At 54.8% G+C, this 27,991-nt stretch overlaps 2 protein-coding genes across 5 annotated transcripts in view; one reads left to right on the forward strand and one right to left on the reverse strand.

The window, feature by feature from the left end:
- The window catches only part of LOC122364740 (alpha-protein kinase 1-like), a 30,593-nt gene extending 29,753 nt beyond the window's left edge, over positions 1-840 (reverse strand). For both annotated transcript variants that reach the window (XM_043335428.1, XM_043335427.1), the window contains exon 1: positions 730-840. The gene's annotated coding sequence lies outside the window, so the exon portion shown is untranslated. The remainder of the gene's footprint in view (positions 1-729) is intronic.
- Positions 113-27,938, forward strand: LOC122364738 (NADPH--cytochrome P450 reductase-like). 3 transcript variants are annotated; one of them, XM_043335424.1, is made up of 14 exons: positions 113-534; positions 3,836-4,028; positions 4,614-4,762; positions 20,477-20,667; positions 21,083-21,207; positions 21,525-21,710; positions 22,777-22,904; positions 23,410-23,517; positions 23,791-23,924; positions 24,175-24,372; positions 24,735-24,925; positions 25,282-25,393; positions 25,986-26,084; positions 26,775-27,938. In XM_043335424.1, the coding sequence occupies exons 2-14, from the start codon at positions 3,838-3,840 to the stop codon at positions 27,039-27,041; spliced, it is 2,079 nt and encodes a 692-aa protein (XP_043191359.1). In that variant the 5' UTR covers positions 113-534; positions 3,836-3,837; the 3' UTR covers positions 27,042-27,938. The 3 variants fall into 3 exon arrangements, with proteins under 3 accessions (XP_043191359.1, XP_043191361.1, XP_043191360.1); XM_043335426.1 differs by lacking the exon at positions 26,775-27,938 and adding an exon at positions 26,642-26,719 and having other exon boundaries at positions 142-534; XM_043335425.1 differs by lacking the exon at positions 113-534 and adding an exon at positions 3,043-3,146.
- Positions 27,939-27,991: the final 53 nt, after the last annotated feature.

A 27,991-nucleotide genomic window follows, 5' to 3' on the forward strand; every position in this document is an offset into this window, starting at 1 on the left:
CTCTAGCGACCGGTGTAACGCATGTGATGTAGGTGCACACCGGTTGGATAGGCGGCTGGTCCTCATCTGGCCGGTATTCGGCAGCTCTAGGGCCGGTGTGCTGCACGGGATGCACCGGTCGGTCCGGTCCGCAGCGGCCAGGTGCGGCGGCGCTCCGCGGCGGCCACTACTCGCCGGCCGGCCGCTCCGACCGGACGCCACACGCCGACAGCCTCACCCACCTGCGGCGCGCAGTGGCCGTCCATTCAGCCGGGCCGATAGTCCGATATACCGGCGGCCGACCCATTCAGCCGCACTGCCATATAGGCGCCGCTTCGATCCGGCCGCCGACGCGCTGTTACGTAAGCGACGCGCACCTCGGCGCCGCCGGTTTGGGAGCCCCAGCGCGCGGCGGCCGCCCAGCAGTGCGAGCGAAGGTCGACGGCGGCGCGCGCGCTGTGGCTGTGCTGTCTGCCGGGGCGCCGCGACCGGAGAGGGCCGTGCCAGCCGACGGACCGTGGAGCCGCACCAGCAGCGCTCGCAGCTCAGACTCAGGTGAGGACGCCAGCTCCCCGACACCCCAGGCGGACTGCGGAGGGGCGCGGCGGACGGCCGCGGCCGCAGTCTCCCCGGCATAGCAACCGGCGCTGTGCTGGGTCCAATAAACAGTCACTGGGCCGCATACAGTGTGACTGGGCTGCGGCGGCACTGGGCCGCTGTCCCCACCCCTCAGCAGTGCTGCGGACTCACCAGTGGCTGTCGGTGGGAGTTCCGCGGCGATCCCGCGGACACCGGGTCATCTGTCCGGCCCCGGCGGCGGCCTCCCAGCTGAGCGGGCGCCGGGTGCGGCCCCGGGGCCGGGGGCAGGGCGCCGGGTCCGGCCCCGGGCCCCGGTGGCAGCCTCCCAGCTGAGCGGGCACCGGGGCCGGCCCGGGGCCCGGCTCACCCCGTCCGCCCGGTGGGTGGGGCCCGCCACCGGGCCGATCCTGTACTGCACAGCCTCCGGCCCATCCGTGTGCTCGCTGGCCACCTGCAAATAACGAGAGCCGTCACCAGTTTCATTTAGGACACCTGAGTCTAAAAATGGCGTTCGGAAGTGGAGAACCACAAAGGTTATGCTGTCACTTGGGCTATAATGAAATCTTATTCTGCCATTGCGCGGTGTTATCGTTTTTGGAAGGAAGGATCCTAAACTTGTCTACTGATCACTGGGTGAGGAGCGATTACTGTAAACGGCACTTGTCACCGCGACCCGGTCGTTCTCGTCCAAACACAAGACGACATGAGATAATCAGATAGGCAGTGAACCCGGAGGCTATAGTCTCGGGCTCCCAGCGACAGGCAACTCAATGCGTGCATCGGATAGCAGTGATGGCGATCAAGATCCGCGGTTCGCACCCCTCCAACTCGGAGCTGCCTACTTTGGTCCCATTTCCCACCACAGCCTCTTGTCCTTGATCCTATCGCTTCAATCGGTACTGCGATCCGCTCCCCTCCAACTCGACATTGTGCCTCGCTTCTGCGGCCGTCCAACTGTATACCTATCGTCTATCGACGTCCAACGCTGACTGAGAATCGAGACCGTGAGTGAATCCGCACATTTGTGGACTGGCGGAGTCAAGCCCGTTGTGCGTAGAAAGTGCCTCGCTAATGCCAGTTGCGTGTGATCTGGCAGCAGTCCGTTCACCCCCCCCCCCCCACCCCTCCCTCGGCCCAGACGAGAAGGCGGCCGACGTCACGCGCCACCCCCCGTGATGCGTCGTACGAGCACCGCCCGTACACTGCCAGTGTACCACGGCGCTACGCTAACAGTCTGGGCACCGTGGTACAGCGGTACCATCTGCAGGAAATCTGGGTAGTACGGCGCGAACTGCCCAGAACCCGTACCTACCCACCCCGGCGACGGACGGGGGTGGATGAGGTGGGCGGCCGGTTACGGCACTGATGTCTCAGGGGACGGACAGACGACCGGGGATGAAGAGACGAGTTACCGGGCTGAGTCCTCACTCCTCGGGTGACGGGCGGGGAAGGAATCGGTACGGGGCGAGTCCTCAAGAGTCAAGAGTCCTCAAGGGAATGGGGGACTGAGCTAGGAGGTGGCAGTCAGCGGTTCGCGTTCGGTCCATGCGTCGAATTCAAGGCTCAACCGTTTTGTTCAGCACTGGAGGTAGTTGTGCCAGGACCAGCGCCTCGTGACTGGATCTGTCTGGAAATGCTGGTTCTGTGACAATGACGGATGCTGGCTTCAACGCAGCTATTGAACACGTAATTCGCCGCGCCATCGGTCTGACGTCTGACCTTCCCACTGAGTCAGCACTTCACCAAATGACGACACCGCACGGGAAGATATCCGATACGACACATCCCTATTCGTTGCCCTTTTCCCTATCTCCCTCACGCTCTGCGCCTCAGGCGGTTATTGTTATAGGGCCTTGCCCCAGGCAGACGACACCGCAGCCGTGACTTAAGAACCGCCTGCGCCTACCCATCCCCTACCCCTACCCCAACCCCCACCCACGCCCGCTGCACACACCACACACCGCACTCAGCAGTTTGCGGTGCCCGTGAACTCCCCTAAGGTTTGATATATAACGCTAACGGCTGTTATGCTTAGGCCGGAGCAAGGCCGGAGGCAGTAACAGTACGATTCAGGTTGAAGAACTTGAACTAACTGTTAGAACGAAAGATAGGCATGTGCACGTGCCACTAAACCTTTACTTACCGTTATCCGTGGTTTTGGTTAGAACCTATACAACCTTGGAATAAATAAAAAAACAAAGAGCGAAGCGGGTGAGCAAGTATCAACCGTCGACTTTCCGCTGCGAAGGGCGGAACCGGAAATATCGAAAATAGCGCCCGGTCCTAAGGGCACTTGCTAAAAATGTTTTTTTGCTGCCTCTGTTTGATAAGAAAGTCCTATGGCCTGAGACCCCAAGTTACCAGGCAACCTTACATGTTGCCTAGCAACTAGCTGCCAACAAAACTGTCAGCAGCAGTTTGCCTAGCAACTAGCTTTTTTATTCGTGCTATTGATCGTAATGAACAGTCTCCCTTAATGTAGACAGAAGTGCCGCGAGTGCTTCAAAATAACAGTAGGGCAGGGAGACGAAGAGCACGTTATTAGGCCTATTTTAGTAAATTATTTGAATTTGGCTTTAACTTTTCCTGTAAGCAAAAATCTGAGCATTTTTAGGAAACATCAGGCATCAGTATCAGTGTGTGCATTGTCCCACATATCATGTTTAAATTCCTTAGCTCAGCTGTGCCTATTGCTATTTGTATTGCTTTTTAATTTTTGCTTTCCAATACCACTGCAATTAAAGATATTGGTATAAGACAATAGTTGAAGATAAAAGACATGAAATTGCTGTATAAATGGATTTTTTTATGAATGTATCTTGCTTATCTATCCACAAGCATACGAAAGCACAATCACAGTGAAAGCTCTAGTGTTTTGTATATTGATATCAGCAAAAAAAGGTTAAGTTCAAGTTTCAGAAAATTATTTAATCCAGAATCACAAATTGAATATCTTATCATTATAACGATACTGTCCATGCAAGCGTTTAAATCCTTTAATTCCATACCACTTACCTAGCTGTAATGGTAATCTTGGGTATTTGTAGGTACAATGATTCTTCATATTTTGACCATGTCAAGATAATGAATTGTGGGAGTTTGAATCATATGCAGTTTCAGCTTAATAGTATTCAGTGTAACTTCGTAGTATTTGTGAGCCTGCATTTGTTTTTATAAATGTAGGTAGGTATTTTCAAAGTTCTCACAAGGTTTGTACTTTGCCATGCCCCCTTTTTTGGCTATAGTGTTTGTTAGCATGTTATGTTTGATGTTGCAGGCATGGCTGATGCAGAGAGCCAGCCAGTGATGGAGCAGGCTGATGTCGCAGCAGAGGCTGCTGCCGAGTCCATGTTCTCTACACTGGACCTGATTGTGCTGGCACTTCTGGGCCTGGCAGCAGTGTACTATGTCATCCTTCGCAACAAAAGGAAGGAAGAAGAGCTGGCACAGATGCAGAGCTTCACCATAACGTAAGTGGCATGGTTGATTTGACCCTTTCGGTTGTCATTTGTTCATCTTATATTACGTTCTGCTTATTTACTGCATCTGAGTCAGGTTTTGAATGGTTTGGAGTTTAAGGTTGAGTGCTGTTGCTGTTTGAACTTTAAGTCGGCCTTGCTGCTTATTTCATTTTTTCATATAAATGGTTGGTTATTTTCACATTTTATTTTTGTAAGTGGCGAGGTCCAGACGTGCTGATCTGACAGGTCTCGTGAAGGGAGTGGTCTGAGGGCCCTGCTGGCCCAGTGGCGGGTCGTCCTGCCGTTCCCGGTCGCTGGGTCCTGGCTCCTCCCCACACCCCGTGACGGCCGTTACCGGGCGCGGGACGTGCTCAGTCGGAGTGACGTGCTCCTGCCAGACTGGCGGCACGAGCCTGTCGTAAAGCCGCCGCCAGCCGCGGGGCTGCCCTGTCGGACCCCACTCGGGGTCGGAACGCCGGCGGGGACGGTACGGCGCACCGGGTCCCCACCAGCCCGGCCCACCGCCGCGTCACACGTCACTCCGTATCCCTCAGGACGTCACGTCACGTCCCTGTGACCCCGCTCCGCCCGCAGGTCGAGCGCGATGCCGATGTCCGTGTCGGACGACTCGTTCATCGACAAGATGAAGTCGTCGGGGAAGAACGTGCTGGTGGTGTACGGCAGCCAGACGGGCACCGCCGAGGAGTTCAGCACGCGCATCTCCAAGGAGTGCCGCCGATACGGTGAGTGACCGGGTCCGAGTGTCGTTCTGTCGGACCGTGAACGGACTGCGTCTGGACTGGGGTGGCTGGTAACGCTGTCAGTAGGTATGGAAGTGGAACTGGGGTAGCTGGTGGCGGGTAACGCGGGCTGTACGGTACTCGAGTACACGGCTCGTCGGAAGCCGGAAGGTCATTTCATGCACAAAAGAAATGAACTAACCATTCGAAAGCTGACGGCGAGCTGATTCCAAAAATGCAGTTTTTATCGAAATCGTTCGATGGCCTTTTTCAAAAATTGCGTATTTGTAAAAACAACTGTCAGAGGCTTTACCCAAGATTACTTAACTAATACCGGGTGTACCGGCCTCAGCGGGGCTGGAGTGGGGGTAGCGCGCGGTGGGCAGGGTAACTTTTGACCGGTCGTGCGGCCGAACAGCTGTCGCTAGTACAGTCTCTGACAGTGAAACCCCGCTAACTTTCCCTGCACGGGCATGAAGCGCAGCTGGATTTATAACATGTAAATTAAAGCATGTTGTAAATCTAGCAGAACCATGAACTTTCTTCACAGGTATCTTGAATAACTTTGATAGCGACGTGGACCGTTAAACTAACAAATATGACACTCGTTTAGTAGAACGAGAGCCGAACGTTCCTTCCGTGGTCGGTCGGGCGGGCCGAGAGTGCCGGGTCTGCGAGTCGATAAGGGTCATTTCACGCTTATCTGTGGCTGACTTTGGTCCATCGTGAGACTGCGCTGTGTGATTGCGCCTTTTTGTCGGCTGTGGGAGACGGATATTAATATTTGAAAATATTTTTGGCTACATATTGTTCTTTTAGCGTTCAGCTTTCACTAGGACACGAAAAAAAAAAACATGCCCATGATTTCAAGAATGCCCGAGACAGCCAGCTGAATAAAACATTTCAAGGTTTTTACAAAAAGCAATTTTTGAAAAAAAGATCATCGAACGATTTTGATAAAAACTACATTTTTGGAATCAGCTCGCCGTCAGCTTTCGAATGGTATATTTCTTTTCTTTTGTGCATGAAATGACCTTCCGACGAACCGTGAGTACTGGTGTGGTATTTGGTTACATGGGCTGTACGGTGGTCGAGTACTGGTCTGGTAGGTATGTTATTTGGTAACGTTGGCTGGACTTAATGGGATTTTCTTCGGGCCCTCGTCTGTCGTCACTGCGTGGTTATTTCAATTGAAAAGAGCAATTCTAACGAATAGTGTTTGTCAATTTCAAACAGCCTACGGTTGAAGATTGTGCAGTGAAGAAACCAGCCGATAGAAAGCAATCGCTTAATGGGCAATGCTCTTAGCTGCAAGATTGCCCTTTTGCATTTCAATCTGTAATAACGGAATGGCTTTGATTCTAGATACCTACAAGTTTTTTTTATTACCTAACTGTCCAGTCTTAAATGCTGCAGAAATGGGGTTTAAGTTCAATGCACTTCAATTCATTCAATAACTTATATAGGCTTAAAGGTAGTGTGCCACCTTTGAAAGATTTCCCATTTTATTTTTCCTAGGATAAGAAGCTTCTGTTTTTACCTAATATCGCAAAAAAAAATCAAAAATGGGCCTGGAATAGTGCCTTTTTCGCCTAAAAGTTTATCGGTTTTTCGATATGTATAACAACTGTAGTGGGCTCACCTGCAAACAGGCGTCGGCAACAATCGCGAATGCGGCGCACATGTGACAATAAGCAAAGGTCATTATAGAGTTACGACGTACGGGAATGAGTTATCAGCTGTCTAATCGTAGACAACACAATGTCGAGCCTTAAACCGTAAGCCTGTATTGGTATTGTTTCTTTTATTTGGCTGTCGAACATTATTTATGGTTTGAAATATGATTGTATGTAAAATAATTGATATGAAAAAGCCGTCTCTTAAGTTATGACCCCATTTCACCACACGCAAGTGGCAGAAATGACAATGATCAGCTGACGCATTTTTCTTGGCCGAAGTCAGAGCGCGCGGCCCGACGCACCACCACCGCACCACAAAGCATGAGCAGAAGCCGCGCCCAAAGCCAGGGCCCCGGTAACGTGAGGTAGCCGAGTCGGGGCAGCGTGCGCTGACCCAAGCCGGGGCCGCAGCTTTGGGCGCGGTCTACCGCATCCCCGCGGGCAGCCCCGGGCTATCACATGACACCGGGAGGACGCGCGGCCCCGGCTTGGGTCAGCGCACGCTGCCCCGACTCGGCAACCTCACGTTATCGGGGCCCTGGCTTTGGGCGCGGTCTACCGCACCACCTAACAGGCGTGTTCGAAACCGCATGGGAGATGATGATGAACGGGTTTATCGAAACTTGATTGGATGAGCATATCGGTAATAGCGATTTCAGTGTGTGCATTTATTGTTCATAGTGGTGTGAAATGTGGTTGGGGTACGACCGACAACCCGTCGGGGCGAATTTCGCACTGGGGTACTCAAAATTTGAAGAATTTAAGACGTTTCCATGAGTTTTGAAGGTATGGATAAGTTCTAAAAATCCGGTTCTCCTTATCTGGGCCATTAACTCCATACGGTCCAAGAAAGCTGGCACACTACCTTTAACGTTTCTAGACTAGTCGATCAGCTGTTCAGCCAAGCCGCATGTATTGATCACATTCTACAAGCATGTAAATTAAACACCAATTGTATGTTCACTACGTAGGTCTCGCCAAACTTCCGCTTGTAGGTACCCTGTGGCGTAACGTCCGCTTTTACACGTTTGTTATGCTCAGAGAAGCTTGGAGCTCCTTTGCTTAGATCATACAGAGTAACATGGAGAGCATGGTGCCTCGTTATCGTACGTATGATACCTCGGTACGGTACCTCGTTAGAGTACTGTTCAGTTCACTTCAGCAGCGGTCGACGGGCTGTCTGACGCCTGCATCGACGTTCGGCCGATCCCCAGCACTACCGGTGATATAGGTACCGTGCCCGTACCGGGGATCGTCTAGGAAGAAGGATCATTGGTCTCGTGATCCGTACTGTGCGTTGCTCCGACTTTCGGTCCCGTGATCCGTGCCGTGCCCGGCAATGGTCCCGCGATTCGTACCTGCCGTGCTCGCTCGGCCATTGCAGTACCTATCGTGGTTCGTGGGCTGCTCCGTATCCGCACCATACGTGGGTCACGTGATCTGCAGGCACCCTGGCAGTACCCGCCGATAGCGTGTTGTCCAATGAGGTTGTTTTTGCGGCGGCGCCTGGCCGGAGCCCTGTTTGTACAAAGGCGCGTGCACTGGCGGTCGCAGCCGCTAGCAAAAGGGGGGGCCAAAGTCACACTTGCGGGACATAACATTTATCCGTCACCGGGAGGGGGGGGGGAGAGGGGTGATCGGCTAATTTTTTACGTCCGCGAGGCGCCGCACAGTTGGCATTACTTATGCTTCATCCATCTCATTCTTGCGTGAAATCTTTGAGCTCAATACCAGTTCCATTTACCGTCTCACGGTGTGCCCACCGGTCGGGCCGCTGCACCGTCCATGACGACGGATCGGTGTAGCATACTGCATAGGTATACTGGAAGGTCAGGCACGCGGATTCATGACCTTACCACTATAAAACAATTCGGAAAAGTACAGATACATCTTGCTAAAAAGTACAGATACCTCTTGCTTTGAACAAGCATGTGAAACCCAGAGAGCATTTTTAGACTATGACATTTACCCATATAGGTACCTAGTTGTGTGGCGGCGGGAGAGAGTAGGTACACCGGCCTCTGGAGACCCCCACAGGTTCCGAGCTTTCAGAATTGGCATCTGAGGGCCGCGCGCGACTCCTGCGGGGCTTCGCAACGGCTCTGTTGGGGCTCACTCAACCTGCCTAGTCCTACTGCTAAAAAGACTGGCCCTGAGCCCTAAGGACTTCATCAGTCTCTGCCAGCCCCAGGACCCACACCGGCTCATGGGGTCCCGACTCCCGACCTCGAAATATGATGGAATCAGCGCGGGACCATCAGGACGTAAAGCAATCTCGATCAGGACCAACGTAAGGCTGTGCCGGAGACTGCGTGAGCCCTCTGATCTTCAGAAACCCACCCATGTATGTTTTCATGTAGAGACTAGTTTAGGGCCCTCAGAGACCAGTACAGGGCCTGCAAACTACAAAGGCCAGTAGTTTGAGACCATCAGAGACTGAGTTGGGCTCTCAGAGGCTAATGTGGGTCCTTACTCATTACAGGCCAGCATGGGCCCTCAGAGGTCAGCGTGGGGCCCTAAAAGACCGGCATGAGCCGTCGTTGGACCCCAGAGGCCAGCAGAGGGCCCTCAAAGGCCAAGATGGGCCCTCCTCAGAGGCCAATGCAGACCCTTAGAGGCCGGCATCGGGTCTTCAGCAGCCAGTGCGAGGCCCTTATTGGCACCTAAAGGTTCGTCTTGGGACACCAGAGACAGAAATAAGGCCACCAGAGACCGGTGTGAGACCCTCAGACGCCGGTTGGGACCCCTGAGGCCGGTTAGGGGCCCTCATAGGCCAGATGTGGGGCCTCAGAGGTTGATGTAGGCTCTTAGCGGTCAACGTGGGCGCTTGACCGCCACTGAAGTTCCCTCAGAGGTCAGTGTAGGACGTTCAAAGACCGGTGTGGGAGCTATATTAAAAGCTGGGCGTGGTTTTTTTTAGCCTCGTGACGATCGAATAATTGCCAGGGCCCCATACACCTATATGGGGGCCCATTGGTTGTTTGAGGGGGGGGGGGGGGCAAATGATATGATGGCCCCCTTTATTGACCTTTGGGGGCATGGCCCTGATGCCCCCCCGGCCCCCCGCGACCGCCACTGTGTACACATTACACACATGCCTCTGAGATTACATACTAGCTCATGCAAACTCTATGCAGGCCCCGGAGGTCCCACGCTAATCCTTAAGAAACCAAGCCGGCATAGGGCGTCACCACCGGGCTTCTGAGGTGCACAGCACCAACCCATGAGGTCTTACTTTAGTGTCTTGGAGCCAATCTCCTTTAGCAGGGCCCACCCGCCACTGCCGAAGAGGGTCTCATGCCAGCCATTGCTGAATGCTGGGCCTACGAGAGCCTCAAGTAAACCCACGCTGATATTCCATATAAGATCCGGCCATACTCGTGAACCGGTGCCAGCGACGCTGACCGCCAAATTGACAGAATGCGAAACTGAGCACACTCATGAGTGAAATTTACGTCCTTTGATGGCGCAAGAAAGAAAATGAAACATACGAAAAGCTTTTCTAGGACTTTTGTTCGATCTGAAAGGTGGGGCCAAAAGATAGTATGGCCCCACCTTTCAGCACCAAAGGGGGGGCCATGGCCCCCGTGGCCCCCCCCCTGCGACCGCCAGTGGGCGCGTGCGCGGGCGTCATGCTGAGTGCGCCGGTGGCTGGGCGGGCCGGGGCGCGCCGTCACTGGCACAGGAAGTGACTGGTGGTTGCCGCCCGCCCCGCGGCTGGGTCTGTGGACTGGGAGCGGCGCGTCTGACAGGTCAGACTGGGCAGTCGGACGGCCGCTCCCGAGTTATGTCACCGCCGGGCGTGTCCCCGGTACAGTCACTTCTGCAACGTGTGATGATCCCGTTAGGAGGCGCGCTCTGGCGCTTCCGTCATCGCCCGGGGCGGTCCGATTCCCCTCGCCTATCTGCCGGCTGACGTGGCGGTCACATACCCTATCAGACCTCTGATTACGGCAATCACTGAGTCAGCTGCCGTCGTCACTCGTCGTGACAACGGCGCGATGCACGGGATTCTCAGCGATATTGTCTTGTATTGAGACTGATCTCTGCCAGTGTTGGTATAAAACGGTAAAATGACTAATTTCAAGTAATCGTTTTATTCTAACGCATTCCAGATTCCGGCAGAAAATTTGACGTATTTTCTTACTATCATTTGTCTTTGGCTTGCACGCTCTCTCATCTCTCCCTCCAAACAAAGAATGTTGCACAGTGCGGCTATCCCTACCGTCCGATCGGAAACCGTTTGATGTCAAACCTTGCTTCAGAGGGGATGTTAGCACTTGCCTTATTGCTGGTCGGTGCCACTGAGAGGACCGGGACTGGAGGGCTCCGGGGGCACTGGGAGAGTGGGGTGGCCGCCGTGATGCTGTCGGTCGGCACTCCGGGGCTGGCACCGGGTCCCAGTGATACTGTATGCCCCATACAGTGTCACTGAGTCGACACGGCTGTGGTTCCGTCTCGGGTCATACAGTCTGTGTTTGAGTCTCCGGTGTGTGGGGAGTTTACGGGCGGTAATATGTCCGACAGGCTGCTCTGTGTTCCAGTTCCCGGTGTAAGGAGTCGGTACCGTCAACCGTGGTGATATGTCCCCGTCAGAGAGGGTGCTGTCTGTTCCGTTTCCGGTGTAGTACGGTGGTGACATGTTCTGGTCAGACAAGCTGCTCGTTCTCCAGCCGGGGCGATGTGGGGATTTATACGGTGGCGGCTCCGTGCCGGCCGGCGGAGAAGGAGCGCACAGTGATGCAAATGGGGTTCACGAGTGGCCATAAATACCCAAAAGTCAAGTTTACTAAATCGAGTTAATTGCGATATGGCCGAGTAGACAAATGTTTGGGGCATCTGAAATCACATGGTTTTCATGTTTTTGTCAAAACCGGCCTCGTGTATAATCGTCAGAAGTCGTGACAATTTCTAGGTCGTAAAATGACGGTCAGACGCTCGCAAGTTCAAACGCCGCTGGTTTGCGTTCATTTCGTACAAATTGAAAAAATTATGCATGGGAATGATCCCCAAAGCCTTCTGCTTCTAATGCCGGGTCACAAAAAGCTGTATCTCATTCGCTTTGGCGGTAATCTGACTATTTATCATCATGTTGCAATCGCAGTTTTTTACTAAGAAAAAAATGTTTTCGTTTCACCTACAGCACCTAACACAGTGTGTGCCCGTTAGTCCACCATACCATAGCCTTCCCTAATCATTTCTGAGTCGCATCGTGAAAGAATTAAGGCACTAGCACAGGGCTGACCGGCGCTACAGAGATTTTTGTCCGGGCGGTCGGGTGCCGCAGTGGGCGCGCAGTGGACGGGTGGGTGCCGCCGCGCGGCGTCCGGGCGACGCAGCGCACTATGGTTGGAAACGGCCTCACGGATGGCCGGGGGTCAACGCGAAAAAATGTTTTGCCCATAACTTGTTAATGCGTTGACCGACTGCGATGAAACTTTGCATAGGTATACCAGTGTCTTTCGTGCATCATACAGTAACTCAGAAATGACGAGGTCACGTCACGTCACGCGTGTGTGACGTCATCATTGCAAGTATGCTATAAGTCGCCTATGTCTTTCGTTATGTTATCGATATCGCTAGGCATTTTGAACATGTTTTGAATACTGCTATTACTGAATGGATATTGTTGTTATGCTTTAGGGCGAGAAATATCAACGTAGTGACGCACAGTGTCTTACTATTGGTCATAAAGGGTCAAAAATTTGGAGAAAGAGTATTTATGATTTTTTTTTAGATTGGGCAAAAAAGTAAGAAATAAAATGACGATCAAATGACAAAACATGCGTCAGATTAACCCGGCAGTTGCTGGGGTATTTCCCCATCCGCCGTTTGCCGGGGGGGGGGGGGGGCGTTCAACGCCCCCAGCCGATAACTCGCGAACAAATAGGCGCAGCAAAACGCACGAGGCGCGGCAAACGAAAGAAGAACGCGACGAGACGATTCACATGAATACTTTAAAGTTGAATTTCGAGGTCACAGGTCGGGTCAAGGTCAGGTCAAACACTTGAAATCGGGCTTTCAGTAGCATGGACTTTAGAACCTCGCAATCGGTGCCTCGCGTTTCGCGTTTCGATTATATCGTCATCAGTTGGTCCTAAATAAATTCAGTCATCAGTTGGTCCTAAACAATCTGTCACAACTGTCACAACCCTTCATATAAGTGCTAAAAGAGTGTCAGATCAATGTAGGGGTCAGTCAAACATAGGCCACTGGCCAGGGTCAAAGTCAGGTCAATCAGGTAAGCACATAACCCCGAAAATTAAAAATGGTACCTATTCGCAGCCCATGCATGACACATGTTTTATGGGTACTTTTGGGCGTAGAACACGATGGTGACATTCATTTTATCATACGAGTACGTGGCTGGTTGAAAAAGATCAATTTCAGAAATGCATGCATCATGGTCGTGAAGTAGTCACGAGAAATTGCCATCATCATCATCATCATCATTTATTTCGTTTGGAAGCTCCATGCACTCACGGCTTTTCAGTCCAAGTGTCATACAGTAAATAGGTAGGCACATATATAAAGCTAAAATAAACACTTAAGCTAAAAGTAAAAACCATGAAAAGCATGGGACTTAAAAAGTAAAATGCATATCGGTACAAATGACCGAAAGCTACGCGCACAGTGACTAGTAACCATTGAGTAATAGTCGACAACGCCTGCGACAAGTGGCCGACGTGCGTGACGACCGAATGTCTGCTGGCAGCGAGTTCCAAACGTCACAGGCGCGGTAATAAAAGAACTTGCGAGCATGTTCGGTGCGGACCCTCGGCAGTTCGAGCTGCATATTCTCAGTGGCTCGAGTCTGTCTGCTCGACACGTCGCTGCGTTTTACAAACCGCTCAGAGAGGCACTTCGGTGCATGAACATTATTCAACAAGTAATGCACAGTACTGCAGTCATTCTCCGCCACCAGCCTGTCTATATGGGGCCAGCATAGCTCTGCCAACAGAGGCGTCACATGAGCCGAGCGTCGGACCCCCATGACGACCTGTGCACAGTGGTTTATCACCTTCTGAATACGGTGTCGCTGCACGACGCCACATCCCGACCACACAGACATACAGTATCGGATGTGGGGGAAAATTAACATCTCCACGATCATCTGCTTCACGTTTCGCGGCAGGCCGCGAGCGGATCTGGACAGTCCCCCTAGTGTGGCATAGCATCGGCGGATGACCGCGGTCACATGCGATTCAAAAGTCAGTCCGGAGTCGACTACCACACCGAGAATCTTGGTCGCTACAGATGGACGAATCGTCGCACTACCAAATTTAACAGTAAATTCTGTGTCGAGTCGGCGCCTTTGTGACTTTACAACAACAAGATCTGTTTTGGTGGGATTGATTTTCAAACAGTTTTGAACAAACCAGTGACTCGCGATCTCTAAAGTGCTCTCTACATCTGATTTGAGTTTTGGCATGTGCTTTGGTGATACTCTATGCAAAAACTGAACGTCATCGGCGTACATAACAGTTTTTGTGTCCAGGTACGATGCTAGATCATTCGTGAAAATCAAAAACAGGATCGGCCCGAGCAGCGACCCCTGAATCACGCCGTGAGTGATCGGTCTCACTTCCTCACCACCCCGAACCACCTGACATCTGTCGGACAACCAGTCACGGAACCAGTGCGCGTCGATTCCATACCAGCCCAGCTTTTCCAGGAGCCGGGGATGCTGGACACTGTCAAAAGCCTTACTGGTGTCAGCGGTCGTCAGACACCCTATGAGGCCGCCATCCAGGCCTTCCATGAGAAAACTGGCAGTGTCCAGCATCGCCGACTCCGTGGATCGGCCAGGCCGGAACCCGTGCTGCGTCTCGGTCAGAATGTCGTGCGCAAGCAGGTAGGCGATGAGCTGACCGCACACAACACTCTCCGCCACCTTAGCGACAGTCGGCAGCAGCGATAGCGGACGGTAGTTAGACGGGTCGTCTACTGGCCCCGACTTGTGCAACGGCAGTACACGGGCAACCTTCCACTCGGCTGGGAGCTCACCAGACACGAGGGACGCGTTAATAATGTTCAGCAGGTGCGGTCCTATCACTGGGAATGTCATGCGCAGCATGCCGATCGTCACCCCGTCATCGCCACTCGCCCTCGATGTCGACATGCGCTGGATGGCAGCCGACAGTTCAGGCAGCGTCACTGGGCGAACACGGAAGGCACCGCTCACTACACGGGTCGGCCGGGGCGACAGTGGCGCCACCACGCGCTGCGCCTCCTCCAGTGCGGCGGCCACGCGCGGGCCGACGGCGGCAAAGTATCGGTTCAGGCTGTCCGCCCAGTCAGTACCGCTCGGAGCTGATGATGTAGATGGTGTTGCTGTCCGAGGTGAGATGAGAAACCGTCTGATGTCCGTCCATGTAGTGCGCCGAGACCGACGGAAAGACGATAGGAAGAAGGCGGACTTGGCGTGGAGCTGAGCGCTCTTCACGCGGTTGCGGCAGAGCCGGTACCGCTGACTCGCCAGCTCGTCAGCCGGCCGCTCTCGCCTCTCCCCGTCCGCCAGGTCCCGCTCTCTCATCAGAGCTCGCAGGTCGTCGCTGTCGGTGAGCCATGGTGCAGGTGCATGTCTCGGCCTGATAGTCTTCTCCGGCATGTGCCTGTCGATGACCGGCGACCACACGGCGAGCCACGCCCTCCATTTATCGGCGGGATCAGCCGATCCGTACACAGCCGTCCAGTCGGAGACCAACAGGTCCAGGCAGAGAGCGTCAGGCACCAGGTCCCGCGTCGATCTGATCGTGACCTCGACGGGACGGCGGCGCTCCCGCTGCAGTGTGGTCTCGGCGATCACCAGGTCGTGGTCCGACCAGCTGCACGGCTCGACCCTGGCGGTGGTGACGTCATCAGAGGCACGCACCAGGACGTGATCGAGCAGGGTCCCAGACGCAGGTCGAGTCTGACAGGTCACCAGCTGCTTCGTGTTCAGGTCGCTGAGCATCTGCAGATACCAACGGACGTCGGGCTTGTCGGGCTGTAGGCTGTCAAAATTCGTATCACCGAGCACGAAAATCGGCTTCCCGGTGCTGATGACGTGCGCCAGCTGAGTCTGGAGATCGTCGAGAGCGGCCGCCACCGGAGCGCTCGGAGGGCGGTAGAGTACTCCGACGATAGCCGTGGTAGTGCTGCGGATGCTGATCCACAGCGATTCCAGCTGGGAGTCACCCGCCGGCACCGTCAGAGTCTCCGCGCGCAGCGTGGCACGAACGAGGATGCAGACCCCACCTCCCCTCCGGCGACCGGGTCGCGCAGGCCGATCCCGTCTCAGCACGGTGTAGCCCGGGAAGATGAGAAAACTGTTGTCGATGTTATCGGTAAGCCATGTCTCACTGAGGCACAGAATGTCAATGGCCTTCCCCTGTAGGGCGTAGTTAACTTCATCCATAGATGGCATCAGTGACCGAACATTTAAGTGCGCTATCCTCAGCGGTGGGCGGGTCGTTCGGCGCTGCTGGCGCCCTCGGCTGTCGCCTCCTGAGCTGATGGTGAATCTGAGGGCCCTCTCGGTCTGAACCGCAGTGAGTCGCGGCGGGTAGGTCAGGCACCGGTCATAGGCGCCACCCGGTGGGATCCCGGTATCCACCGGCCGACGTGCTCTGCCTCTCCGCAGCTGGTGCCTCCACCCGGCACGGCAGCCCCGGTGGGTTCTGCGGACGGGGCGCGCTGCGCCGGCCGGCCGGCTCCCATACTCTCTCCCGTCAGCTCCGGTCGCTCCGATGAGCCGCGCCGGGGCGGCGGCGCCAGCGCCAGCCGACCACGGTCGGCGGGGCGCATGCGCCTGCCAGGCCGGCCGCAGCAGCGGCCGAGACGCGCCGACCGCCACCAGGTCACGGGTTCCACCGTACCAGTTACGGTAGAGCTCCAGCGAGCGCGCTGATTGGTTGAGCGCGCTCCACCGAAACCGGTAGAACCGCGATCGATCGAGCGAGGCCCCGCCCATGCCCGTGCGCAGCACATCACAGCGCGACAAACGACACAATAAGAACACTGAGAATGTCACTAAAACTTGTAGCCACTGCATAGAAAGTCACCTCCTCGGTAAAATCACTTAACTGTCTCCATCTCTGCACGGTTTCACGGTCGTGGAGCGTCTCCTTCCGGGCAAAAACACTCAAAATACGGAGCTCACAGTATGGCGGCCGCCGTAGTCAGGCGCCAGCCCTGTACGGCCAACATTCAGTTCAAGATTTTGGAAAATGTAGAACGATGATCAAAAACCATAGATAGCCATTTGATTTGCCATGGTATTGGCAGTGTAATGGCGTTTACAGCATGTCTGTATGTCTGCTCTGTCGGTGGATATCCATATCCATACTCCAGGATATCCATACACGTTTGCACGATATCCATACTCCAGGTGCAGGGGCGAGCAGTTACTTCTTACGAGGGGTGCGGAGTCGAAGTCAGAGTCGGAGTCAGAGTCGGAGTCGGAGTCAGAGTCGCCCAGAGTCGTGGCAACGAGCCAGGAGTCGGAGTCGGAGACGGGGTCGGTCAGGAGCCCGCAGTGGAAGTCGGAGTCTGTCCGAATCGGAACAGCTCCATCACGACTCCGAAACACTGGCAGGGGTCCGGAGTCGGAGACAGAGTCGGCCGGAGTCATGGCAACGAGTCAGGAGTCGGAGTCGTAGTCGGAGTCGGATTTGGCGCCACCACGACTCCGCAAACCTGCTTCTTACCATCATTTATAAGGATAGGCGATTGCAAGACTGACGAGCCGACCTGGTGCTAACGAAGCGACGGGTAGGTACGCCTCGGGAGATGAAGCTTCACGGACGATTTTGCGCACAAGTGCGCAGTCTGCTTTTACGTTCCCCTTACGCAGAATTGAACAGAGATTTATTCTGCCAAAAAGCTCAATGGAGGTCGATGGAGAACTTTTTGTATGTCCAATGAAACATAAACGTAATTTTGCAAATATTGCTGTGGTGACACTGCAAACAGAATGCAATGCCGTTCCTGATTTTGAACACGCATGGGAAAAAGAGTCACTCCACTCGATAGCCAACATAACAAGGATTATTTTGATATATAATAATCCAGTTTTACAACGTCATGGAGGTACTCCACATGCTATCACCAGCGCGGTTGTTTAAACCTTTGACGGCGCACCAAAAAAGCCACTCTCAGAAACTCCCGATTCCACGTACAATAATGGAGACTAAATGCGCAACTAAATAATTTTTTCTGCCCAATTCAAAACATTTCATCAATTTCCAACAGAATGACACCCCAAATATACATAAATTCCGAAATTGCCCACGGCCATCCGTGAGGCCGTTTCCAACCATAGTGCAGCGGCGCGGCCGCCCGGGCCGCCCGCTGCGCCGCGGCACCCGACCGTGCCGGACGAAAACTTCTGTAGCGCCGGTCAGCCCTGTGCTAGCGCCTTAATTCTTTCGCGATGCGACTCAGAAATGATTAGGGAATGCTATGATATGGTGCACTAACGGGCACACACTGTGGGAAGTGCTGTAGATGAATTGAAAGCAAATATTGTTGGTAAAAAACTGCGGTTGCAACATGATTACAAATAGTTAGCTCACCGCCAAACCAAAATAGATACGGCTTTTTATGACGTGGCATTAGAAGCAGCAGGTTTCGGGGAGCATTTTCATGTATAATTCTTGCAGTTTGTATGACATGAACGCACGCTAGCGGCACTTGAATTTCAAGTACCTGACAGTCATTTTACGACATCGAAAATGTCTCGACTTCTGACAATCCTACACGAGGCCGGTTTTGACAAAAACATTAAAATCATACTTTTTCAGACACCCCAAACATTTGCCTGACTGACCATATTACGATTTATTCGATTAAGCGAACTTGAATTTTGGGCCTTTTTCGTATTTATGGCCACTCGTGAACCCCATTTGCATCACTGTGGAGCGGAGCGGAGGGGCAGCTGGCACGATGACGCGCGCTTCTCAGAATCGGCCGCCGAGGTCACGCATTGGCGAGGCCACCCCGCTTCAGCCAATTCTGGACGGTTTCGAGCCGAATACCCGAGTCAGGAGCTTATTCAGCGTCCTAAATAAGCTGACTGATCTGGGCTGATCTGCGATCTCGTCGGTCATGCCGTTCTTCAGGGTTTTTGGGAGATATTCCCACTTTGCGAAATTCCTGGATCATTTGTTATGACGGGGCTTGAATCATCAATACCTTCTTACTTTACATTCCATTGATGGCAAATTGACTATCCATAGGTGCTTACTGAACACTCGTTTTTTTTCTCCTCTTTGTTTGAGCCCGCTATGGGTGAGGTATTAGAATGTGCCTGCTGATCGACCTTTTCGAACGGAGCCGCGAACTGCTGACACTGGCCTTGCCTGTTACGCTCGCCGTCTCCTGTAACCAAGAGGAGCGCTGTGTCACCCTCCCTGACTGTGACACCCTCCCGAGGTCGGGCCGTAGAGGTCACTCCCCCCCCCTCCTTCAGCTGCCGACCGCCGCGCCGGGTTTTCCCGAGAGGGGGAGGGGGTCACCAGCCGCCGGTGCGTGGTCCTCCGCCGCCCCGCCCGGCTGACCTTGGTAGGAGGGCAGAGTGCGCGGAGGCGGCGGGGAGAGCGCCGGCGCGGCCATGGGCGGCGTTTGTGTGCCGAGCTGCTCGTCCCCGAGCGCCGCTGTCGGTTTACTATGCGGAGGGGGGGGGGGGGGGCGTGCAGAGAGCACGGTCATGGAGTACGGCGGTGCCCGCGGCGTGACCGCGGCAACCGGAGCAGCTCACATGCCGCACAGCTGCGGGGTACGGACGACCCTGGATTAGACCCAAGGAGGCATCACTTATCGAGGAATGTCTGTTTTTTAATCACAATCTTATATTGGCAAAGAATGTATAAGCTGTTCTGCATTGTAATAATGTTTCACATCCTTGTTAACGCTACTCCACCATTTGCTCGTGTCATCTGACGCCGCTCTCAGGGGGCTGACCGCTGAAATCCGGCTCCGCTTCTACCTTTCAGTGGCTGGCCCGCCGCTGAGCCTAGCGCTGGCGTCACCCATTGTGATCGGTCCGTGCCTCGTGCGATCCGCAGCTGGCGCTGTAACTATTTTAGCGCCTTGGACGCCAATAGCCGTGCCGGAGTAGGCTCACTGGTCCCCCCTCCCCATCGCCGTGAATATGGCGGGGTTCACTGGCTTTCCCTCCCCTCCAGTCCCCCTCCCCTCTCCCTCCGTGACCTGACCCGTCCGCCCTTCAGACGGTGGCGTAAGCTTAGCTCAGACAGGCAGCAGCAGCGAATAAGCGGCTATTTCCTGCCGGCGTATTGGCACTGGGCTCGCACGCTCAGTGGGGCAGGCTGGGACAGCGACCCGGAGTTCAAATACACATACAAACATACGGACGGACGCGCAGTGGGGCAGGCAGCCGCTGTTTGTGAGGCACTAACGGAGGGCTGCCGGTGCCGCTAGTTGTAAGACATCAACGGACAAATGATGGAAGCCTGAGAAGTGCATGTTTCAGGGAATGCGCAATAGCTGTGGAGCCTAATTTCCCATTCATTGCAAAATATATCCGATTACACAACAGCCCACAAGAAAATTGAGCAATCGTTGACATTTTCTTTCGACTCCTTTGTTCTTCATTCATATAGGGTATGTCTAGCTGAGCAGTGAGCATCGACCGTGGTCCTAGGCTAATGGCGAATTTCCCGGCTACCTCACTGATATGGCTGGCGTCGCCTCCGATATTTCTTATCGACTAATCCGCCACTCCCTCTCCCCTATCTGATATCTTACACTGCAGTACACCTAGCCCTGAACAATAAGAGTTCTTTATCTGTGAGCCTGTTTTGACTCACCCAGCTGGTCTGGTTGTGCTGGTCACCGCTTGTCTGACCTGACCTTATCTGACCCGACCTGACCCGTGTCCTCCCGGGCAGGTATGCGCGGCCTGGTAGACGACCGGGCTGTCTGATCTGACCTGACCTGACCTGACCTGTGTCCTCCCGGTCAGGTATGCGCGGCCTGGTAGACGACCGGGCTGTCTGATCTGACCTGACCCGACCCGTGTCCTCTCGGGTAGGTATGCGCGGCCTGGTGGCCGACCCGGAGGAGTGCAGCATGCAGGACCTGCCGCGGCTCACCGAGCTGGACACCCACCTCGCCATCTTCGTGCTGGCCACGTACGGCGAGGGCGACCCGTCCGACAACGCCCAGGAGTTCCACGAGTGGCTCAAGGAGACCGACGTCGACCTCTCGGGGATCAACTACACGGTACGGGCGGCTGGCGGCCGGCAGCGCGGCCGGGCGGGACAGCGGAGCGGCGGGACGGGGCGGACGGGCGGGACAGCGGAGCGGCGGGACGGCTTAGATGTTATGTAACGCGGCCTGGTCAAGTGGCTTATGTAACTAATTTGTACATCCCGAGGGAGCAGCGAATGGTTGAGAAAGGCGAGGATGAACAGCTGCAGAGAACGTGAAATGAAATGTGGCTAGCAATGATGGTTTCTACACTGTTCTATAGATTGTTGTCTATTGTTTTATTTGGAATCGCTGCAACGTTATCATTCTGCAAGAATATGTCACTGTTAGCAATTAAGTGGTCCCGTGTCAATCCGTGTTTCCCGCCCGACGATTCTAGCGGCGCCGATGGCTGCGATGCCTGACAAGTACCCACCCCTCCCGTCAGGTGTTTGGACTCGGCAACAAGACGTACGAACACTACAACGCCATGGGGAAGTTCGTCGACCGCCGGATGGAGGAGCTGGGAGCCACGCGTGTGTTCGAGCTCGGCCTCGGCGACGATGACGCCAAGTGAGTGGCACTCGACGGGTACCGAGCGCCAGCACTCCCGCCCTGTGCTGTCCCGTGTCCCGGTGTGCTCCGTTTGCCTCTCTCCCTACTCTTGCACACTTGCTTCGGTGGAAAGGCAGAATGTGGTGATATTTTGCAGCGCTTTGCTACAAAGTGTTCTTATTGTCATCTTTGAACGCTAGTATCGAACGCCTTTTCTCTAGTATCGGCTAATGAGGCGGTGCACCATGATTCCGCGTGTTTTGTGATAGCTGTCTGCGCCTGTATCTGTGGATGAGTGGAGGTCCTGTGCTGATACGGGCGTGTTCTGTTGGCAGTATCGAGGAGGACTTTCTGGGCTGGAAGGAGCGTATGTTTCCGCACGTGAAGGAGTACCTGGGCATCGAGGACTCTGGCGAGGAGGAGAAGCGCCAGTACGAGCTCAAGGTGCTGGAGGACGCCAACCACAACGACATCTTCAGCGGCGAGGTGGCCCGACTGCGCTCCTACACCAAGCAGAGGCCGTGAGTGTCGCGCGGCGGCGAACGCTGCGGGTGCCGCCGGGCAGTAGAAGGCTGTCGGCGCTCCATGGCTCCCCCATGGTACACGACCTTTCTCAGAACTGGTGACTGAGGAATTAGCGCACAAACTAGTTGGGACCAGTTCATGACGAAACTTGCTTTGTCGCCCTGGATTAGCACGTACTATCCAGATATCAGCATTGCGAAAGCGACATTGGCCTGGTAAATCCAATAATCGGGGAACGGTTTGTTGTACGCTCACATTTTAGCCGAGTATTGGTGTCGTAGTGTCTTTAATCCCCAAGTGTGATGCGTCTGGGTATCCTTGACCGTTTTGTGGTGCTACAAGCAATACTCTGATGCAATTTATAATCCACGTTAGAACAGTTAAAACACAGAGCAATGCATGGGTGCTGTTTTATGCTACATAATATTTGCTTATTACCAGCGATTTAACGCTGGTTACAAATTTGTAATAGCTCGATAATACTTTTTGCAAGACGATCAGCTGTTATCTGTTCTTACCTATAAATATTTATGTTCGCTAGCTTGCTAATCCAATATTCTCTGGAGTTTTTGTTTTTACCAGCAGGACTCGATTTCTGAGCGGTCAAGCTTTAACAGACCCCCGCCATTACCCGATGTACTATGTAGAGCTGGCTGGTGTAGGTTAAGGTCACCCTCGGCTCTAGGTAATGGAGGCAGTGAGCCGCAGTGACAGATAAACTCGGCTATGAACCTTGGTAACAACACCAACACGGCACCTATTCTGCGGCACTAATGCTGCACGTTTTCTAACCCTACCCTGAAGCTGGACTCTGGAGGCCGATATGGCGATATTAATTACCTTAGCGGATCCTGTTTGATGTCTGGTCCCCACGGCTGTGTGACGCCTAGGACCCGCGCCTGGCTCCGCTGCTGTCGCTGCTGTGTAGTCCCCCTGATTCTCCTGCTAACGTAGCTCGCTGGTTCCGAGACCGTGTGACGCCAAGAACCCGTGCTTGGCTCCGCCGGTTCCATGTTATTACTGTTGTGTGGTTCCCCGCTGACGCTGTTGTTTGGTTCCCAGACCGTTTGACGCCAAGAACCCGTACCTGGCCCCGCTGCGCGTTAACCGCCGGCTCCAGAAGGGCGGTGACCGCGAGCTGATGCACCTCGAGCTGGACATCGAGGGCTCGCGGATACGATACGAGGCCGGTCAGTTCAAACGACAGCGAGACAACGCTCTGTGGACACAGTTTAACAGGCCGGGATTTATAATACCTTGTGTCGTGTAGTTCCCTATGTTATTTCCGCCAGTTGAGCTTCTAATACTAGACTAAACCAGTTTAGAATTACATTATTTGTAATTTGTATGCCACCATGTGTGCTGTCATATGGTTACACTGGCTCTCGCGATTCAGCTGATATAATCTCTGGTCGGAGCCGCGCCTCGTGTTGTGTTCGGATAAGATGAGCGAGCCGGCCACGGCCATGCTGAGAGCGAACACTGCTTATCTACCCACCAAGGCCGCCATTTACATCTGAGTGGCGGCGAGAGTCGCTATACCCGAACCACGAGCGACTGTTTGTGGCCGCACTGATGCGCCATTTTTCGCCGACCCGGGCGGCCACAGCGGCAGACGTCGGTGTCTTCTCACGGCCGTCTGTCCCGTGCCGCGGACAGTACCCTCGCTCACCGGCGCCGCCCTGTGTCCTACAGGCGACCACGTGGCCGTGTACCCCACCAACGACCTGGCGCTAGTGGACAAACTGGGAGAGATCTTCAACGTCAACCTGGACACCATCATCTCCCTCAACGCCATCGACCGTACGTCACGTCGCGAGCGGAGGGAGAAGGGGAGGGGGGTTTGTGATACCCTTAGCACAGAAGGGGCGGATTGGAACGGGAGGGATACTGATACTCTGAACAGGCTGCGATGTGCGCTAAACCGCAGTCATGGCGCATCCTTCGTGGCATGATCTTTAGGTATGATCTCTTAATTAATACCGGCAAAAGGCAATGTGAGTTAGGCTGCCTGGCATTCAAAATTGGAATGTTCCGCCGACAAACCCCTCTGAGCGCCCCGGCCCCCGTCCTCAGCTGATACGGCCAAGAAGCACCCGTTCCCGTGCCCGACCACGTACCGGACGGCGCTGCTGCACTACCTGGACATCACCAGCGTGCCCAAACACTACGTGCTCAAGGAGCTGGCCGAATACGCCACCGACGAGAAGGTGAGCCGACGGCCGGCGGGGATGGCGGGGTTGGAGGTGGGGCGGGCGGTCGGCGGGGACGGGGCTGAAGTGGGGCTGTTTGGGATGGGTTAGGTAAAGGGACTTGTGGGGCCCATTGTCGGCCAGTACCGACGCTATGATGTGGTGGTATTGTGTCGAACCTATGATTTAGAGCATACACAAATGTGATCATTAGCGTTCCTGTGCCGCCCCTGAGCTGCTGTTCTGACCCGCTCGTGTGCCTCCTCAGGAGAAGGAGCGCCTGCTACTGATGGCCGCCTCCTCGGAGGAGGGCAAGGCCGCCTACCACCAGTGGATGCTGGACCCGTGCCGCACGCTGCTGCACCTGCTGGAGGACATGCCGTCCTGCCGGCCGCCGCTCGACCTGCTCTGCGAGCTGCTCAACCGGCTCCAGCCGCGCTACTACTCCATATCGTCCAGCTCTAAGGTGAGCTGAATCGTCCGCTACTACTCCATATCGTCCAGCTCTAAGGTGAGCTAAATCGTCCAGTGTCACTCCATATCGTCCAGCTCTAAGGTGAGGTATATCGTCCGCTACTACTCCATATCGTCCAGCTCAAAGGTGAGAAATCAGTGTCTCCATATCGTCCAGCTCTAAGGTGAGCTAAATTGTCCGCTACTACTCCATATCGTCCAGCTCAAAGGTGAAAAATGTTTGCCAGTTTCTCTCCATATCGTATAACGATCTCTGATCATTGAGCCCTCAGCGCCAGTTGTCCCTCCCTCAACCGCCAGCTGCCGCGCTCCGCCGGACCCCGCTGACACCCCCCCCCCCTCCCCCTCCCCCAGGTACACCCGACGCGGATCCACATAACGTGTGTGCAGGTCAAGTACCAGACGAGCACGGGCCGCACCAACCGGGGCGTGGCCACCACCTGGCTGCTCGGCCACAAGACCAGCGACCGGGTGCCGGCAGAGGGCGAGCCGCCGCTGCCCATGGACGTGCGCGTGCCCTGCTTCGTCAGAAAGTCCCAGTTCAGGTGGGGTACACTTCTGCGGCGGTGGAGTGGACCGGGCTGGGTCAGAAAGTCTCAGTTCAGGTGGGATACACTACTGCGGTGGTGGAGTGGACCGGGCGGGGCGCAGGGCGCGGCGGTGGATGTTTTAGCGCATTATTGGATCAGTTCAGTGAACTGATGTGGCTTTATTTGTGATCTGCGATGACATCCATACTACGAGTCCCCACCACATAAATCGGCACAGTTACATAGTTAGGTCGGGTTTTGCAGCCGTTCTACATTTCCGATCGCTTGTGTTCGTGTGTTTTCTGAATGCCCTGACGTCCCGCCTGCGCCCTACCATACCCTGACGTCTCGCCTGCGTCCCCGTCCGTCAGGCTGCCGTCGCGCTCCACCACGCCGGTCATTATGATCGGCCCGGGCACCGGGTTCGCGCCCATGAGAGGATTCATCCAGGAGCGAGCTTTCCAGAAGGAGCAGGGCAAGGAGGTGAGGCGGAGAAGGATAGGGAGAGAATGAGGGAGACGGAAGTAGATAGAATTAGAGAGGGAGAGGGAAGATACGGAGTAGGGACTGAGACGGACCGCGGAGAGGCAGATCCGGCCCACCAAGGCCGACGGCCGACCACTCCCGGACCATAGCACGTCCGTGAAGGGACTGTATTTGTGTGGAAAGGCATATCGGGAAACATATCTGAGCAAATAGGTAACACTTCTGTCGGCGTGCTGAATGTTTACTAAGTACGTGTTGTGATGCAGTAATCATATGTCAGGCGGAAGGAATGATGTAGTTTCATATCTTTAAGAATCCGGAGTTAATTTGGTATATGCAGAGCAAGCGTCTTACGAAATGATAATGCTCTGAGCCAAAGTGTTATGATGGTAGAAATAAAAATGTTATCAAAATAACTAAACAGACAGGTGAAAGCATTTTCGCAGAATTCGCTATTGCTGAGCCTTTTGCTCCGACTTATCATGTAAACAGCTATGTGAATGTATAATTGTATCCTGTTGGTCGTTGGTATCGCTCCGCCATCCGATCCGACGTCCCTCTGACTGCCCCCCCCCCCCCGCGGTCGCAGGTGGGGGAGACGTGGATGTTCTACGGCTGCCGCCACAAGGAGGAGGACTACATGTACCGCGAGGAGCTGGAAAAGTACGAGGCGGACGGCGTCATCAAGGTACGGTACCGCTCTGTAGGTACCGCTCTGTATCGCTCGGTACCGCTCGGTACCTCCCACCTCCACCGCTCGCTTCCGCTGGGATCCGTCCAGTGTTTGGTGCGCAGATGAACAGACGAATCTCTGTACGGGACCAGTTTAACCGTGAACGGAGATCGAGACGTTTTACCCTCCGCGTGAGGACACACCGATCATATTCTGAGCAGAGCTGGCACAGTGTCCCAGACTGGCTATATGTATTCGAGTAGTAAAGGAATCTTGTATGTATTCCACTTGCTATATTTGTGTGGTTAGCAGCTTAGTGATAAGTCTTCCCTTTGACGTTAAACGTTCATGTTGTTCTGTTCGTCTGCTGTTCAATTCATCCGATACTTTCCGTTGTATCTGTGATCGGAGGAAACGGTGGCACCATGTCCGAGGAAATGGCGCTGAGGGTACAGAGAGCCGTCCTGTGGCACTGCTTTTCGCTGTTGTGTGCTGAGCCCCGAACTGCAGCTGACTCCTCTCCTCTTCCGGCAGCTGTCTGTACCGTACTGACTCCCACCCTCTCCCCTCAGCTCTCTGTGGCGTTCTCGCGCGACCAGGCGCAGAAGGTGTACGTGACCGCTATACCGTACTGACTCCCACCCCCTTCCCGCAGCTCTCAGCGGTGTATCTGTACCTTACTAACCCGTCTCCCCCTCCCCTCAGCTCTCTGTGGCGTTCTCGCGCGACCAGGCGCAGAAGGTGTACGTGACGCACCACCTGAAGGAGCACGCCGCCGACGTGTGGCGCCTGCTGGGCCAGCAGAACGGCCACGTGTACGTGTGCGGCGACGCCAAGTCGATGGCGCGCGACGTCAGCCACCTGCTGACAGATATCTGCCGCGACCAGGGCGGCATGGACGCCCAGCAGGCCGACCAGTACATCAAGACCATGCGCAGTCAGAAACGCTACTCGGAGGACGTCTGGAGCTAGGCGGGCCGAGGGACGGACCGGCGGACCGGACTGGGAGGGATCAGAGGGACGAGAGGGCCGCGCCGGGACCCCGAGAGGGACGGGAGAGAGGGGGCGGGTCCGCGGACTGGTGCAGAGAGGTCGACAGTCAGGGCAGCGCGCAGGTGGCGCCACCCGATACAGGCGGCGGGGTGGCGAACTACTATCATGGAGCAGCAATGTGCCAGAGGCGCTAGAAATTTGACTTTGTAATGCATGTTATATGGAAACAGAAGATAGGTATATCCTGACGGCGCGATTTTAGGACGACGTTGGAACCGGCATGACCCATATTTTAATGTGCGAGGTTGATTTTCAGCATGGATTTTCCCTCGTTTTAGAGAATGTCTATTGAGTATGTGTCGTCTTGTTTCGTCGCTCGAGTGCTGGCCTGTATTGTGTCTGGGACACGGTCAGGGATGGGTCCAAATGAGCCAGTGAGCTTTAGCACGTGGCGTTTCAGCTCAGCCGGCGCGCGGGGTGGCCAGGGACCAGACGGTGGCTGGCCTACCCAGCCACCCTGGACCTCCACCGTCTGAATCGGTCGGCGAGGTGCTCCGGTCGGGCCGCCGTCTCACACCGGGCACACCTGTCGTTGTTTTCTACATTGGGCGACGTTAGTGAGCGTGAGCGGCCGGGCCCGTGAGCTCTGTATCGTGTTTGTATGTCTGTGTGTGGTGTGCGCGGCGGGTGGCGCGGGCCGACTCTCCCCTGTCTGTCGGTGGGACCGGCCCTCCCCTGTCTGTCGGTGGGACCGGCGCTCCCCTGGCGGGGCCGCTGGGCCGGCCGGCCGGCACCGCGCTCCCGCCGTCACACAGCAGTTCACCGAGCCGCCTGTTATGTGGTGTCCGAAATTACCATAATATACGCGATATGTTACGGACAGTGGTTTTGGTCGGGAGGAGGAGCAGCCGGCGACTTTGTGTTATTAC

Source organism: Amphibalanus amphitrite, unplaced genomic scaffold (genome assembly GCF_019059575.1).
Source record: "Amphibalanus amphitrite isolate SeventyFive unplaced genomic scaffold, NRLGWU_Aamphi_draft 000695F_arrow, whole genome shotgun sequence".
NCBI lineage: Eukaryota > Metazoa > Arthropoda > Thecostraca > Balanomorpha > Balanidae > Amphibalanus > Amphibalanus amphitrite.